Below are 17,891 nucleotides of genomic sequence, written 5' to 3'. Positions count from 1 at the left end.
AGATGCCTCATTGATCCTTCAATCTACATAGAAGAGTCCTACAAGGCAATGCCTCTAGGGTTGAGACTCTCTACTTAACAGCGCATGATGCTAACAGAGCCCAAGACTGAATAAGAAAAATAGACTTAAATAAATGAAGGAATCTACAGAATGAGACAGCACTGCACCCAGTAAACCAATTTGTTTGATAGCCCTACTGTTATAGGATAGTCGAGGTCTAAGATATGTCGCATCACAAAAGACTGCCTCAACAATGTAATAATTTAACTAGGCATTCGATCAGTCAAAATTGGCAATAGCATATTGTCTTACAACCCTATTAAGAAGCAAAACATTCAATAAATAATAGGAATTCACAACACATAATTGTTAATCAAATGCATTTAGCTTCATGGAACACAGCAAAAAATGTTAAAGAGATTCAAACAAGGCATGGTCCAGCAGCTTTTAGTTTGATCCTGCAGTTCACCTACTTTCTATAACCTCGTCAGTTTACCTAGTAGAACTGAAAAAGGAAAAAAAAAAAAGAAAAAAGAAAAAAAGAAAAGCTAAAGGAAGTAGAGGTCATCACTTGTCGTAAAGATAGAGCAATGTCTATGTATAAATTTTCAAACTGAACAGCTAAACTTTTCTTTGTACAAAAGATCCAGTACTCACCAAACTTGTAATATTGATCTTCATCTCCATACCTCTTGACTGTTCCAAAAGAAAACTCAGCAAACTTGCTCTGAGAATGCCCAAACGGCGAGCCAGTTTTAAAAACCTGCATGTATCTGATATGATAGCAACAATCACGCTACTGAAGCTGCATGAGTTGCATGCTTTATAATGGCCTGTATTGAACCCATTTTTCTACCAAACCCGCGAAGTAAATAATGCAGAGCAATCTCAAAACAGAAAATCTTAAAGTTGTACTGCTTATCTTGGAAAACAACTAAGGGAAGGCAGATATCATGTTGGTAGTGAAGAAAAAAGTTTCTCAGGTTACCCAGTCCCATTATGCTGAGCCTCTCAAATGAATATCCTGTTACCCACAAACAAAAGAAAAGGAAGAAAAAAAGAAAAACAAGAAGAGGAAAAGAAACAGATAGTTGGAATCACCGTAATTGAAATATCAGAAAATTCAAAAAAAAAAAGGGAAAAACAAATATTGCACTGTCGAGAAAAAATTAGATGTTTGCAAAGAAGCAATGCACCTCGTGAATAATTGAGGCATGTTAAGAACAACTACTTGAGACCATTAGATCAAATTTGAAAGTTTACTATCTAAATGGGTAATATAAGAAACAATTCCACCAACCAGGAATAAGTTCGTTACAGTTCAACAATATTGACTCGTAATCTGAAACAGGAATGTACTCATTGTACTTCAAACGATCTCCGCCCACTCTCAGATGTGTTCCAGGTCGTTACACACCTGCAAGGACAAACATACAACAAATTGGACCTATAAAACCCACATCAGTTCAGCTTATCAGAAGAAGAATTTCCTAGAGAATAAAAGGCTTTGAAGTCTTAAGGTTTAATTGCTCATCCTTGAGCTCCGTTGATACAAATTCGATCAAACAAATTGACTTCCCCCTTTGTCCCTTTGTTACCCATGCTCTTCCAAGATCTTCATTACCTGCAAAGAAAACTAAGGTAAGAGTCAAAGTTCACTACTGTAGTTGATGTCTGCATGTGTATAATTCCTCTGATTTGGCTCATGGAGGGGAAGTGAGCTCCTCAATCCCGTGTCTCGTCTTCTAATATGTCATTACTCTTTAAATCCTTGGGCTTTTCCAGCAAGGAAAAACTCTCATTCACCTCTGTAGACTCTAACTTCGATATTCCACGAAATTCTGAATTTTCAGGACTAGCAGTATTTGACCTTCTCATTGAATCCACAGAGCTTCCATGTTCCCTTCGCTCATCAGATTCATAACCACTATTAGCTAGTTCCTTGATGACTACATCTTTCTCTCCAAATGATGTACCATCTTCAATACACGTTGTTTCCTGATTGATATTCTCCACATACCTAGCCTTTTTACGAGCTGGTTCTGCTAGTTCGCTGTTTCCGATGTCTTTCAGCTCTGGTCTAAAATCATCTTTCACTGTCATTGCATCGTAAGTTTCCATATTTTCTAACTCTAATGCTGCATAACTTGGTTCCCTGTTATCACCTTTTCCAATAGGCATTCCATTGTTCTCAGATGCATCAAAATTACTTATTGTCTTCTCAACAATGATGTCACCCTTTAGCACATCATTATTTTCTTTAGTCTTAGCCACAATATCAGTTTTCAAATTCCCATTATCCTGCTCAAGCCCCTCATTCTTTTTCCGATCTTCCAAATTCCCACAATCCTGTTTCAATTTCTCCGATTTGTGATCTACAGTATCCCTCGAGGATCGTTCCCGTGAATGTCGTGAACTTCTATGAGATTTTGAACTCAAGTTATGTGAAGACCTCTTATCATCCCTTGAGTGTCTTGATGAATCTATATCCCTAGAAGAAGAATCATATTTGTCATGTCTCCTACGATGGTCTGCTCTGGACTTATCATGCCTGCTTGAATGTCTACTCTTTTTGTCATTATCATCTTCATCAACAAAATTCTTTTTATGCGCTTTTGATGTCGGAGAACGCAAAGACTTTTTATCTTCATTCAGCTCAACATCTTCCCCTGATAGCTTCTGATCCTTCATCTCAACATGGTTTCCCTCAGAACTTTGATCATCCACCTTAGACTTTTTATTCTTCTTACTTGTTTCTTCAAGTTCTAGAACTTCATTCTCTCCTAATAAGGGACTCCTTTTGCGGCCAACTTCAGATGAATCTAATTTTCTATCCTTAGTGTCAGTGCTAATTCTTTCAGAACTTCTTTCTTCCTCCTTTCTTTCAGATTTTCTGCTACTCCCTTTATCACTTTGATGATGTGCCTTTTCTGGTGTCCTCGATCTGGAACGCCTACTGTGATGTTTTTCTGATTTTCTACTATCTTCTTTACTAATCTTTTCTGGAGATCTTGACCTGGAGTGCCTACTTCGATGCTTTTCAGATTTTCTGTTATCGTCTTTACTACTATGGTGATGATGCTTTCTCTCTGGAGATCTGGAACGGGAATGCCGACCACGGCGAGAAGAGCTATCCTTGTAAGAATGCTTTGGAGATTTAGACTCAGCTCGGGACGATTTTTTGGCCCTAGGACTTGCACTTCTGCTTCTATTCCTTCTTGAACTAGAGGAATAATGATCACGGGAGCTTTTGTGCTCTTTCCTTTCAGATCGGCTGTGGCTGTCGCGATCATCTCTGTATAATCTTTCAGTTCTCTGACTCGAATAGTGAGATCTTATTGGTGACCGCGACCTATGATCACGGGAGTACCGAGCTGGTGGGGAGAAAGAACGGGACCGCCGGCTTCGGCGATATTTAATAGGTGACCTAGACCGAGACTTGCTTCGGCGATATTTAATAGGTGACCTAGACCGAGACTTGCTTCGGCGATATTTAATAGGTGATCTAGACCGAGACTTGCTTCGGCGGAATTTGATAGGTGACCTAGACCGAGACTTGGACCTTGGTTTCGGGGGAGATGGCGACCTGGTAAACATCCAAAAGTATATCAGCATACATCGTATCAAGATAAAAGGGTTACATACATGGAGAAATGTAATAATTTATTCATTTCAAAATTCTGCTTAGAGCCATAGCTCTGGCAGAAGTTCTGCTAAGCAATGCTATTGAAAGCACTAACAGCTTTTTCATTGACATCCTCTCCAACAGCTGCCGGTTGCAACAAAAGTAGAAGCTTCGATTTGGAAGTTCTACTTTGTGGCTCAACAGCTCATTTTAGCTTTCAATCGCAACAAAAGCGCTAGATTGTTTAACTCATTTTTTTTGTCCTTCTTTGTGCTAAAAGTTTAGTTGCTTCTTTCTGGGAAAGCAAGTTCAAACAGGAATGTACGCTCATCTAAGGCAGCTGCTAGAAGCATTACTTGCAAAAACAAGTACATGAAGAAGTTCATATTACCTCGACTTTTTATTAGTTTCTTTATCATCACTTGCTATACCACCCTCTGCTTTCAGCTTTCTGCTTATCTCTGCAGCTCTGGCTGCAGCAATCTCCGTCGCAGATTTCATCGTAGCTGCTCGAGCAGCAGCTTGCTGAGAAGCTATAGTTTGCTGCATCAACAGAGCCTGCTGAAATTGCATCTGTTGCAAAGCAACAGCTTGCTGCATCATCAAAGGCAATGATGGGTTAACAATAACAGACTTTGGCGGAAGGGTTTTCGCCATCTCGACATTCAGTGGCCGGCCTCCCACGTCTATGTTATTCAGAGCCAGAGCTGCAGTCGCTTCTTCAGGCTTAGAGTACTCTATGTATGCAAAGTGCTTCGAATCTGTGATGATACAGTCAACAACAGTACCACAGTAACCAAAGAGCTGCTTGAGCTGATCCACTGTGAGAAGCGGATTAAGATTACTAACTTGTACTGTTTTCTTCAAAGCATCAGCTTTTTTCTCCCCATCAGGTGAAGCTACATAAGAAAATTTATCAGTTCCTTACAGAAAGTAAAAAACGACAAAAGCAGAGTTTAGCATGCAAAGCACAAATTTCGGCACAAGTTTAACTTGGTAAAAAGCAGAACATGTGCAAGCTCGAGTCAACCAACACACTAGATGGTTACTAAAAGCTTGGATAAACATATATCTAACTTCTTGGTTATTGACTCACTATGAGAACACTAATTTGGGGAAAGTTGGGCCTAAACAATATCATTGCATTCCGAAGGAATAGGTAACTGTTTAAGAGCTAGAAAAGAAATCCTTCTATATACACACTTATCATATAAGCCCTAATGCTGTACTACTTCAGTCATAATACCAACTTAGAAGAGTAATATCATTGCAAATATGATGCACGGAGCTATTCTAGAAACATAGACTACTAGCAATCACAGTCAAAAGTATTACACAATAATCTAGGTAGTACGCCAGTCGAAAGCGCTCATACTAAGTTAAGTGTCGGCAACTAGAGTATCAAATCATACACTCTAGCTACTAAATTTTAAAAATAGTTAAAGGTTCGCACTTAAAGAAGATGAGACACTTTTTTCAAATTTTCAAAATAACTAAATGCATTAGAAGGCTAATATACAGGATACAAAAAAGCTAACATAGTGCCAAACTAAATTATCACAATAGACAAATTACTATGTTAGTGCAAACTGATACATCATGGCCAAATTTATTAACTATCTAAAGCTCACATATCAATTGCAGATAAAAATTCCAACACGAGCATTCGGGGTTTCTAAACCATTATATATAGACATCTAAAACCCATTAATACAACTTGAAGCCTCTCTATAAGCTAGATGGAATTAATTGGCATTTTGCCCGGACTAGCACTTTCAGGCCCCAAGGAGCCTGGCTTGGTGCCTTAAGCCTAAACACTAAGGCTCACACCTGTGGCACTCCTCTTCAATTATTGCAACGGTAAATTTCAAGATACCCTGTCTGCTTCATTTGTACTTCCAAAACCATAATTCCCATATGTAGTCACCAACATTACTCTATTTTTTTACCTACACACCAATGTGAATGACGATGAGTTAAGCTCTTTTCTTCCAAACCACTTTCTCCTAATCTAATCCTATTAGTAATGTTTATGAACTAATCACATAAAGTTTCTCTCCACCTAAAACTAGTTTTATACGTGAAATCCTATCATCTTCCAGCAAATAAATTATTTTCTAGCTCATACAAACGGCCAATTTAAAGAATGTTAGAAACATTTCAGCATGCTAAGTTTAAGATGATTTATCAACCCATTAAATTATCAAATCATTTTCTCAGAATAACATTGTAGCTTTCCCTCGTGAAGAAACCTTTTGTGCAGATGAGGGCAGAGGACTGATAGTACTACTAAAGGATTGATTTATGTGCCTACTTTATATTAAGACGTCCCATTTGACATCTGACAAAGATTCCACAAAGTAAATTGTACACCAGTTGTACATTAATAAAATCAAAATAGAATATCTTCACTCAATTCAGTCAATTGGAACTAGATACAATCCAAAGGTGCTTATTAAATATAAAATTGGATCAACTTGTATACAGGAAAGTCAATGTCATCAGCTACAAAACTATCTTCTACTGGGTCCAAATAAGGTACATATAGATACATAGTCACCATATAAAGCACCACGAAGTGAGAGAAATGTGTAACATCAGCCCAGAAGGAATTTCTTAAATATATTCCTGTATGACTACTGAGGAAGCAGCAAATATTTTATCTCTCCATATCCCAAGCTGACAAGGCAACAATAGAAAGTTTTATAAACCAAGACCAAATTGAAGAACAGTGTGCCACAATTTGGTCCTTAAACTACAAACAAAGAGACCACGATAAGCAAGTTAAATCTAACAACAGTAATATTAACTCTTTCCTAAGCAATACCCCAAATACGGAATCACTTTTTTTCTCTAAAAGCTTAAGTCAACACCCTGAGTTGGAACTTGCGCGGATTTTGAACACAAGCTCCCAACACAGGGATTTGAACAAGAACTCCAGCTCTGAAGCTATGTGAAATATACGCTGTCTTATAAAAGCTTAAGCTGCTAAAGAACAATCCTTTAATCATAAATACCCAACATCCGATAGTGTAATAAATACAAAGAGAATAGACACAGACGGTGAGAAAAAAATACGAACCAGATGCATCTCCCGAAGAATGGGACTGGGCCTGCATCTTGGCGGCGTGCGCCTGCAGGGTCTGGGCCGCGACAATCGCCTGCGCAGCTGCCATTGCGGCCGCCGACGGAGCCATCGGCGCCTGGCTCAGCGTGCCCATCGCCGTCGTCGCGGCCAACGCCGACATCAGAAGATTATGCGGTGGATGGTTAAACCTGCAATCAGTCTTCGCACACCGCCCACTCAAATACTCCCTACAGATCTCCCCCAGCGCCGCCCCGACCCCCTGCAACACGACGCCGCCCGAAGACCCCGGGAGTGCGCCCGGGAGCATGCCGAGCAACCCGGGGAACGCCCCCGAGACCGAACCGGAGTAATTGGGCATGTTGGGCATGGTCTGGTTCACCATGCCGGGGAACTGGCTCGCCGCGGCGCTCGGCAAGCCGGCCGCGCCGATAACCGTGCCGGCGCTGAAGAACACGGGGAACGGGCTCCCCATGATAGGCTTACCGTCGCACTCCACGTGCACCATGTAGTTGCCGCGCTTCGGCACCGCGTAGGTGACGGCGTAGGTCCCGTCGCCCTGGTCCTTCACCATGCCGTCGAGATCGGCGCCGCCAACGCCGGCGCCGGGGGAGACCCTCACCTTGACCTCGGCGCCGCCGCTGGGGACCTTGCGGCCGTCGGAGTCTTTCGTGACGACGACGAAGGTGGCGGGGGCGCACGCGGTGCCCCCGGCGACGCCGGCGCCGGCGGCGGAGCAGCGGGAGGGGTCGACGGGGCCGAGGGGCTTGGAGGAGAGGTCCTGGCCGTCGTCGTCGCCCTCGGAGTCGGAGTCGTCGTCGCCGCCGCCGTCGTCGCCGCCCTCGGGCTTGTCCACGCCCTTGAAGGTGGCCTCGAACGCCGCCTTCGCCGCGGCCGCCTTCTCCGCCTCGCTCTTCAGCTTCGCCTCCTCCGCCTGCTTCGCCCAGATCGGCTTCGGCGCCGCCGCCCCCGCGCCGCCGACGCCCCGATCCGCCATGGATCGCGACCTCCGAGCGAAGCCCTAGGGATCGGATGCGCGATTCGGAGGGGAAAGCGGGGTAGAAATCGATCGGAGAATCGAAACCCTAGATGGAAGAGGGTATCGATCGCTCGATCGCTCGCTCGCTCGCTCGCTCAAGCGGGGCGAGATTAGGGTTTGGATGAGGGATCAAAACCTAGCTAGGGTTTCGGGGGCGGTACGGGGGCCGACGCGAGGAGAGAGAGAGAGAGAGAGAGAGAGAGGAGACGAGACCCGTGAAACAGGGATTACATTTCCTTTAGTAGGTAGGGGATAAAATTTACACACGATCCCTGTACTCTTTCGATATTGCAACTTGGTACCTGAGCATTTTTTATTTAGATTTTTGTTTGAAATTTTGAATGCATTAACCTCTTCTTCTGTATTACTCTTTAATTTACTCACCACGATTGCAGTATTTATAGTAAACAAAAAATATATAATTAAATATACGAAATCATATAGCAAATTTTTGACTTTAATTTGGTTTTTAGAATTAGAATAAATTACATATAATAATATATCAATAAGTTATAGGTAACAAGATTTTTTAAAAAGGTCAAAATAAAATCCGATAATTTATGTCGTCGTTGGATAATTTATTTCAATATCCTATTAGGCTAGAGATTAAGATAAAATTCAATTTGTCCCTATGTAATTTACCATATTTTTACTGTAAAAATTACACTTAGTTATTTAGTAAATTTTTTTTTCAATTTTACCGTAAAGACATAGCATTAAAATAAGAAGAATCAAAAAATAATATTTTTTTAAAAAAGTACATAATAATAAAACACAAATTACAGAATAATAAAGAGGCAATTTTGAGTAAATTAATGAATTATTAAAAAAAATGCTCTTTATTACATAGATTAAGAATTTTGAACTAATATATTACTAGCGATTTTTGTTTATGACTCAATTTATGAATGTTCTTCTTTTTTTTTTTGCATACTTATGTTTTTCTCAACATCATATAGGTTTGATGTTAATTACAATAAACAATTAACTAAAACTAAAAACAGAGTATACTTCTTTATGAATCTATATTTTTTTCTTGATTTAAATTAATATAATTTTTTAATTTACTATTTGTAGAGTATGGTTTGTAACAACTAATTAATTTTAATTTAGTGCACATTTTAATTGTATTTATAATCATTTCAAACAAAATATTAAAAAAAAAAAAAAAATTAGATACTTCCACATCATTAAGAAATACATATCACAGAAATTGTTCCCCAAAAACAAGAAAAATAATGAAAAAAAAAGAACATTTAAAAGCACAAGTTAATGAAGCTACATCAACAACAACATGTGTATTTTTCATAAATCAGTAATGCCTACTTGCACAATTTCTCCCCGCGGCACGCCGAAAATCGGAAAAAAAAAAAAAGAGAAAAAAAAAGCAAAACAAGAGAGGGAAGTAAAATGAGTAAGAAATGGTGAGTAAACAGCAAGAGAAACCTCACAGTCCATCAAAAAGAAATCCTCTGATATTCTTGCGCAGAATCATCGGTAAAGAAGAACAGAAAGTTTAAATAGAAAGGAAAGAGAGAAAATCCGCGAGTAATGCAGCTGCCGCCGCCGCCGCCGCGTTGTTATTTAGAAGAAGCTGCACTACTGGCGGAAAGCCCGGGGCGGTTCCCACGGCCGCTGGAAGATCCTGCATGGTCGACCCTCTGATACCCGACATCGCTTCCGCGGCCTGCGCGGTTGTTGAAACCAACCCGACCGTAGCCCCTCCCGCCGCCGTAGTTGCCGCGCCCCCTGCCCGCCTCGTTCCAGAACCCTCCGCCGCCTCTACCTGGTGCAAACCTTCCTCTGTTGCTAGCTGCAGAATGAAGAAGTTTTGGGTACTTTACTGTTGGAGAACAATTTAAGAACTTATTCGATGCAATTGACCGTCGGATGAACTTCTGCTTGGACAAGGACGGTAAATTAAATCTCAGATTTTTGTTTTAGTCTATGATTTGGTTATTATAAGTATACGAGAATAGGAATCTGTGGATCGTCGAACTTGCCTCGTGAACCAGTAGCCCTCTTCTCCTCGACAATAGCTTGGCGACCACCTATCAATATTGGCGAAGCCTGAGATAGCGAAACAAAATCAGCATCGAAGTTAGAAACCATCAAAAAGTGCATGAAAAGAAAGTGGCATCAGATCCACAAAAGATCAATCAACACAGTGGAGCACTAGTTTCGACTAATTTGATTGTATTTATCCTCTTGTGCGACTGGAACCACAAAAAAAGAAGAAAAAAGAAAAACCACAACTTCAAGGACGTCAAAAAAGGAATGACGAATCAATTTCAGAAAATAAAAGTGAACCATTAACATCACGTCAAACAAAATTTATGATTATTGTGTGCACTTAATAAATCATTATGACGAGTGACCAAGAATATCTGTCTGTTTTCTGCATGGATCACAGACCCAACAACGTTTCCATGATAACACTTAGCAAGGATCTTAAGTAGAAACTCTCTTGTCTACCACTTGCCAATTGAGAAAGTGGGATGCTTATTTCCAATTTGAGACATCAAGCGTTTCACGCCCACCGTTTCCACCATTTCCACCATTCCTCTATTTTCTGCATGGGATGTTTATTTCTAATTTTCAATTTGCATGTCAACAATTGGTTTTAGTTTGAATCAATCTGAAAAGGACCTTTAGTCTGAATAATGTTTGGTTCAAGAATAAGCTATTTCGCTTTTTCCTTGTTCAGATACAACTTCTGGGATAAGTTGGAAGCTAGACTAATTTTGTATTTAGCTCGGAATCGAGTTATACCTAAGAATAAGAAAAATAGTGTTTGAATGGATAAACTGGAATAGTGGGAATAGGAATAATTATATTTTTAAATAAAATCAATTTACCTTATTAACAAACATGAAAGTATTAATTAAATTGAAAATAACTGTTAAGAGGGAAGTAGGGAACTAGTGTTCCCCCACACAATTTGGGAGCCTCACTTTCTGGTTTTGAGAAAAGCTGGAGAATTCCACTGTGAACTTTCTGGTTTTGAGGAATAAGGGGTTTTATTCCTCCCTCTTATTCTCCCAACTAGTGTGGGGGAAGACTAGTTCCCTCTTTAACTGTTATTTTCAATATAATTAATACTTTCATGTTTGTTAATAAGGTAAATTATTTTTATTTAGAAGTTATAATTATTCCTATTCCACTATTCCAGTTTATCCATTCAAACACTATTTTTTTTTCTTATTCTTGGGTATAACTTGATTCTGAGCTAAATACAAAATTAGTCTAATTCCTGCTTATCCCAAAAGTTGTACATTGTACGTGTACCAAGAATAAACAAAAATAGCTTATTCTTGAACCAAACGGTACCTCACTTTCTGATTTTGAGAGAAGCTGGAGAATTCCACACTGAATGATAAGATGGTACAGCATTAATAAATTGTTGTTGAACTGAAAACTGGGCAAAACTTGATCATGACTATATTTCGATCAAAAATTGGTGAAACTATCACCTACCGTCCCTAGCGCAAATGGCAAAAGTCCCAAGTTCGAAACTTAGTGGCTTCACATTTCCAGCTAAGTTTATTTCTAAAAAAATAAATGAAGCGGGTAGCATGCCACTTTTCTCTCAAAAATACATGGTGAAACTATCTGAAACTTCTTGAGATCACGCATGCATTTTTTTTATTAGTGTTGGACCATGAAGAGATATGCTGGTCTATTTTCGAAACTTCTATATTCCTTATCTAATTTTGCAATTTTACTTCACCCAAAATGCTTTTTATTGAGACAGCTGCTCATGCAGTCTAAACACCAGATTGCTTCACTCAAGTCTTAGTTTCAGTATTATTTGCTTTCTTTCTGATTATTTCTAGCTATTATTGTGTGATGCGTCATCCCGACGATAATCAAGGTGTTGAGAAGAGTTTTCTCTTCACCTGAGTATTTTATTTGACTTTGTTCCACCACTGGTTTTTGTATCGATTTTAAGGTTCAATTTTGAATCCAATTATACAACGGGCCATTATTACATATCCGGACAGTATTTGGGACTTCTCCATTTTCTTTCTAGCCTCAATGCTTATCCCCTTTTCTGGGCCTCCTGTCTCAGTTATCTATACCTCAGCCTAGAGAAAGATTCACTAAACAGCACAATATTGTTCAATTCATGGGTAGAAATATATACCAGGTAGCTGCAGATTGGGCAAAATAGAACTTATAGCAACTGGTCAATAAATCTTCTAAATATCATTGTTATTTCTCTCTAGCACACTTAATTATAAAAAAAAAAAAAAAATCCAAATTCATATGCCGAAGAAATTAATAAAATTTACCTCTATCGCGCTTTGGACAGCACTAGCTTCCTCAAACTCCACAAACCCAAAACAGAACCCTTGTACCTGCATTTACATCAAAAGCGCCTCCGAAGGTTACAAGAGTTCAGAGACAAGATTCATTAATCTTCCGCACTAATTGTACAGTCTAAATAACAGAAAAAGTACCCTATTGCTTCTGACTTGAATGCCGCCGGGTTTTATAGTACCAAACTTCTTGAATTCCTCCTCAAGTTCTGCAGGTGTAGCACTTAGAGGCAAACTCTTTACGTATATCGAATGTCCATCGCCTGAAGAGAAACAGATAACAGCGGTAAAACCATTGAGATAAAAGTCTGTAACAAGTTAATGATATTTAAATGCATCTACTCAAGGAGCATTTACCTTCTGGCTCTTGGACATTGCTGCTTTCAGCATGACTTGAACTAGAAGCAGGAATCTCAGCAACTGGAGCTGGAGCCTGTCTCTCTGGCTTAGGCTGTGCAGGCCTGGCAGGATGTGTTGGAGCAGATACTGGAGCAGTGTTATCTTTCATAACTTTCACCTGCAGCAGTAACATTATTTATAAATCAGCAAAACTAAAAGCAACAATATTTATTAGCAGCTTAGTAAAGCGAGATTAGGTCTCTAAACATTCATCCTTAAAAGCTTAGAATGACACACAATTGCACATTTATCACTTGCTATTTTAGTCACATTAAAACAGCAGAGAGGACGACAGTGATAGGGCTGTAAAAGTGATATTCCGCATTAAATCGATCATACTTTTTCAATCATTTGCCAACCAAGTAACACACCCACAACTACGAACAATTGAAATGCCAAATGAGTTTTTGCAATAATAAATGCTTTAGGGGTGCAAAACCACAAGAAATTTCTGGAAAATTCAAGTGCCAGACTCCTAGAAATGGAAGAGATGACATCCTAATAAATGTCTTGTTACAAGCAAATATTTCAATTTTACAATACAAAGAGGAAAATAACCTAGTTATCCAACTTAATAGTGCATATTGGTGTAGGATACTTGGTTTAGTGTCCAAATTTTCCTACCAAGGATAGAAAAATGTGGATTGCTTAAATACTTTTACAATACTTCTTTGGTGCCTTTTAAAGAAGGGACTAAGACACTTACCTATCATGAGAATCCTCTTCAGAAAATCCAAAATGAAGATAATTTGCAACAAATGTCTAATTAACAGTGGTAGCAAAATTGGAGAGGCTTGATTGGATTTAGACTGTTAGTCTGTACATGCATATATGCAAGCACTAGAACACGTCTCAGGTTTATATTTACATATCTATTATTCTATCTCTAACAATCTCTGAATCTACTATCTACTATAGATATAAGTATGCATGTAAAAGTACTTGTGTCTATATCTATCTGTGCTGCGCAGATACCTCATTTTAATTTTGTTTCTTGACGAACAAAGCTCAACTTTTTATTATATATTTGCACTACTTAGCAAGTCTATTGCTTTATATGATCTAATCATCTATTTTAATAATTGCTCTCATATATAACAGTAATATATAGTATCAATATTTCTCAATAGTGCATTCTCCTTGCATTGTCTCCTAAGATTTTTTCAGAATTCAACATATCACTATTTTGGTATTGTGATGTATCCATGTAGCGTATCCATAATTGTACATTGATATTTATACATTGTCATGTTCCTAGCATATTATATTATTGACTGCTTTGAAAGTTTGTCATCAACATGTCCATGTCAACTCATGCCCATATACCTTCTCCATGCAACACAGATTAGGCACATTAACTTCCTCTTACTTGCCATCTAAGAACAGCCATTGTCTAGACGGAGTCTCAACCAACACAGCGTCCCCGGAAGAAGTATTTGAAGATAGTCCTAATCTTTAGCTCCTTCGTATTAATCTGTTGTTCTCAATAATTGAACCTCTGATAATATATTGCAAGCCAAGACTTTTACAGTTAAAACAAGCAAGGGACAATAATTATCCATGTTCCAAAAAGCGGTATGCAGTATGCGGGTGAGCGGCCAACTCACCATATAGTGCATATGTAGAATGCAAGCATATATGCAGTTCATCTATTAAAATATTAAAAAATTCAAACATAAATATAAAAACAACTAATACACTTTAAAATGTAGGAATAAATAGATGCGGAATAAATTGGCTAAACATTTATAAAGGATAGTAGCTTTTTTCCTAAGTAAATTTTCATTCACAATTACTTATAGTCATCCAACACGTAGACCAACACTTAAAACTATCTAGCGTAAGAACATCTGATAACTAACAAAAATATTCACCAATATTTATAAACATGATTATTAGATATATTAAAATTAATACCAATTAAAATAAAGAGAGAGAGAGAGAGAGAGAGAGAGAGAGAGAGAGATTATATTAATATGAAGATAATTATAATTATATGCATTATTATTAACCAATCTGGTGTGAAGATAGTCATATGCGTGTGTAAAATCATTACCCAAAGAATTCCACTTAACATTTCATTTCAATCCCACCTTAAAGAATATATATATATATATATATATATATATATATATATATATATTAAAAAAATGCTGCTGCATATGCGGCTGCATATGCGGCCGCATATGTGGCCGGCTGCCGCATATGTAATATGCAGTGCGATTGATGGTTCGAACTGTATATGCAGCCGCATAGGCCGCTTTTTGGCATAATGGTAATTGTTAGTTATCATAGATGAGATTGATAGGGCCATGAATTCATAATTGGCAATTTAGCGAATATGGAAAAACATATGAAGTTATTCTTGCCTTTGCCCTTAATTATTACTACCATTGTAGAAGCTCACTACAGTTTCCAATGAAAGCATGTGAATCACTTTAATGGTTTAAGCAGCTATTAAATGCATAAAACAACCATAAAAGATATGGGAACATACAATGGAAGCATATGATTTCTTTGGCGCCTCTTCATGGACTGCTGAATCACTCGAATCAGCTATGATAGCCTGAGAAATGTCTGTAGCTTTATTTACGACCTCAACAACCGCTGCTTCATCCTCGACAACCGACTCATCATCATTGTCCGAAGGATTATAAACTTCCTCCTCATTTGCATCTTCTGGTTCCCACGATGACACATCACGGACCACAGCATGCTGCTCCTGTTGAGGCACTGAAACTGCAGGGCAATACAAGCATTGAGAAAAAAAATGGAACACACAAAAATTTTATGTTAAGCAGCGGAAAACCTCAAAACAGCTCGGTGTCATAGCTCATTTGTATTCTACCACACAATAATTGAAAGTGTAGCACTTTGTCTTCCTATGTCTACTGTTTTGGTTCACCAAAAAGAAGGGTTAAAACGACAATAAAAAGTGTTGCAAAGTGCGACACTTTCGAACCACTGGAAGGTAAAGTGCAAATAGAGCTATATAATAGGTGATTCTTCTGAAGTTTTTCTTTCATTGATAATGTGTTTCAATACAATATGTGGTTGTCACAAGTTCAACTTTTAAAGGAAATCTTGCAATAAGTTCTCAGGAAGAAAAAAATGATACAGTAATGACAGTGGAGCAAAAGGTTACAGTTTCGACAGCAGGGTAGTAAATTGCAATCAGGATGGGGTTTTTTGTTATCTTTCCTAAAAAAGAAAAAGAAAGAAAAAGCTCAACCAATCTTTATCAGATTAAAATAACGCACCAGGGTCATTCACCAAGCCCTCGCTACCTTGCTGGTTATTGTCCTGCACATCCTCTCTGACATAACGGAAAATGTCGTTGAGGACAAAGTAGCCCCTGTCTTGCGGGGCGAGAAAGAAGGATTGTGTGAAGTCCCTCACAGCATTGTCCTTCCCCGTAATATGACCGGTCACAAGGACAGTCACCCCACCATCAAGAGACTCTTGCGCATCAATCGTCTTTATCTCCGCTTTGAGGAAATCCATCGACAGTATCTTCTCGTTGATTGCCTAATTCAACCCAAATCAAAACAAAAGATTTCATCATCAACATATGCTTGCCCCAGGCCCCATATTTAAATTTTTCTTTTTGTAAAGGTATATAGAGGGACCCCCTCAACTATTTTTCTTCTAATTGATAACCCTCAACTTTTTTGTTATTTAAGATATTTCTACAAGTAAACTGGTGATTTTATTTAATTCCAAAAGTGATTCTGTTAAATTTAACTATTTTGGATGCTTTTTTCAACTGATGAAACAGTCAATTTTGTTGAACGCCAATAACTTATATATAAGGAACTGTTGATTTTAAAAATCCCCAAGACATACGACAATAACTCAAATCAAAGAAATTAGAACTTGAGAAAGTACCAATCAGAAAACAAATAAAAATAAAAGAGTCCGAGAACCTATTTCAAAATGGGCTATAGTTGAGAGGTTCCCCACACATTTTCACCTTTTCTCTCTCCTTCTTACCTCCGTAGTGGTGATCGAGCTCATCTCACCATGCTCGTCGGGGCGGCCGAGCTTGCTACTCTCCTGGTAGAACCTGTAAACCAACTCCGGCGACTGGTGAAGTATATTGTAGTACTGTTGCACGAAGGCATGGCCAACCTAATCCAATCCCCACAAATAAAAAAAGAAAACATATAAACATGTTCAACATTTTCCGCAAGAAAAAAGTTAAAAACATACAAAACTTATCGGAATTATACACCATTTTGAATCTACTACCCAACCTTTCAAAATTTTGATTTTACTATCCAACCTTCCCATTTATTCGATTTGAGTCGGTCAACAGCACTTTGATTTCAAATTTTGAATACGCCGTTTATCTTTACATATTTAGTTAGCATATTTCGGGACATTCTCGCAATAATAAATTTGCTAAAGTAAGCAATTAGCTTAAATTTTGAAGTTAAAAGTGTCGTTGATTGATTCAAATCAAACAACTTTCAAAATAGTCCACAGTTTAAGTAAGTTCTGTACATTTTTAATGAAAAATAAAGGTAACATGCCCTTAAATTTTGATTCTTTTTTATTTAAATAATTGTGGTCATACAAATTGGGGAATTCGCTGAATCAAACAGTGATTTGGTTAAATTTAATACCACAAACCACCTTATAGCAAATAAAGGTGCAACATTTAATGACTAAAATATCCAATAGAGCAATCAAAACCCTCTACTCAACTAACTATATTAACTCGCATGGACAAAAAAATAAAAAAGTTAAAGGAGTGTTGTTACAATTTTACCAAATCTAAGCCACAGAAGCACATGAAAGGATCCAAAGTCGAGCAACTACGAACTCACCACTTGCGCTGAGGGAGTTGGCGGCGGAGACGCCATTGACGGCGATCGGAGATCGGAGATTAGGGTTTGGGTATCGCCGAGACGGAGATCGAGGAGGCGCGATTAGCGCAACGGAGATCGACCTCCGAGGAATCGGAGGAGGAGGAGGAGGAGGAGATCGGGGGTTCGAGTGCGTCCCCCCTCCTTCGCGAGCTCGCTAGGGTTTTGGGCACGACGAAGAGGAAGAGGGTCGCTGCGTTTAGAATATGTTATATTCTTATTATTATTAAATTAAATTATTATTATTATTATTATTAATTTTATTTTCAATGTATTTGTTGTACGGAACCAGGAAGGAGCACGTGCGTAAAAGAGGCTGTCCACGTGGCCACTCCTCGCACGTGCGATAAGGGGTGCGTGTAGGGATCTCTGCGAGTCAGATTGGGGGCCGCTTTTTAAAAACCCAAATATGAACCTGACTCCAAATTCGAAATTTGAATCCGACAAATTTTAAAAATTTATATTCAAATTCGAATCCGACCAAAATTCAAACCCAAAAATTCGACCCAAAATAATTATTTCTTTTCCAATATTTAAAAATATATTATAT

General features: G+C 38.5%; 2 protein-coding genes across 10 annotated transcripts; both read right to left on the bottom strand.

The window, feature by feature from the left end:
* LOC109726797 (ankyrin repeat domain-containing protein 11) lies at positions 253-7,956 on the bottom strand. Of its 8 annotated transcripts, XR_002220613.1 has the most exons (6): positions 6,708-7,956; positions 4,017-4,524; positions 1,301-3,586; positions 989-1,024; positions 658-773; positions 253-505 (listed from the first exon to the last, which is right to left on the bottom strand). XR_002220613.1 is itself a non-coding variant. In XM_020256586.1 (3 exons), the coding sequence occupies exons 1-3, from the start codon at positions 7,705-7,707 to the stop codon at positions 1,726-1,728; spliced, it is 3,369 nt and encodes a 1,122-aa protein (XP_020112175.1). In that variant the 5' UTR covers positions 7,708-7,956; the 3' UTR covers positions 1,123-1,725. The 8 variants fall into 8 exon arrangements, 1 of the variants encoding a protein (XP_020112175.1); XR_002220610.1 differs by having other exon boundaries at positions 253-548; positions 658-1,024; XR_002220609.1 differs by having other exon boundaries at positions 658-1,024.
* On the bottom strand, positions 8,927-17,550 carry LOC109726703 (ras GTPase-activating protein-binding protein 1-like). Of its 2 annotated transcripts, none has more exons than XM_020256466.1 (9): positions 17,303-17,550; positions 16,464-16,601; positions 15,731-15,998; positions 14,968-15,209; positions 12,429-12,588; positions 12,213-12,334; positions 12,045-12,110; positions 9,753-9,819; positions 8,927-9,562 (listed from the first exon to the last, which is right to left on the bottom strand). In XM_020256466.1, exons 1-9 carry the CDS (start codon positions 17,336-17,338, stop codon positions 9,330-9,332), a joined length of 1,332 nt encoding a protein of 443 aa, XP_020112055.1. In that variant the 5' UTR covers positions 17,339-17,550; the 3' UTR covers positions 8,927-9,329. The 2 variants fall into 2 exon arrangements, with proteins under 2 accessions (XP_020112055.1, XP_020112056.1); XM_020256467.1 differs by having other exon boundaries at positions 9,539-9,647.

Source organism: Ananas comosus, linkage group 21, assembly GCF_001540865.1.
Source record: "Ananas comosus cultivar F153 linkage group 21, ASM154086v1, whole genome shotgun sequence".
In the NCBI taxonomy this organism is placed as follows: Eukaryota; Viridiplantae; Streptophyta; class Magnoliopsida; order Poales; family Bromeliaceae; genus Ananas; species Ananas comosus.
Note: the sequence above shows the minus strand (reverse complement) of the source record. Positions and strands in the feature narration are given on the sequence as shown.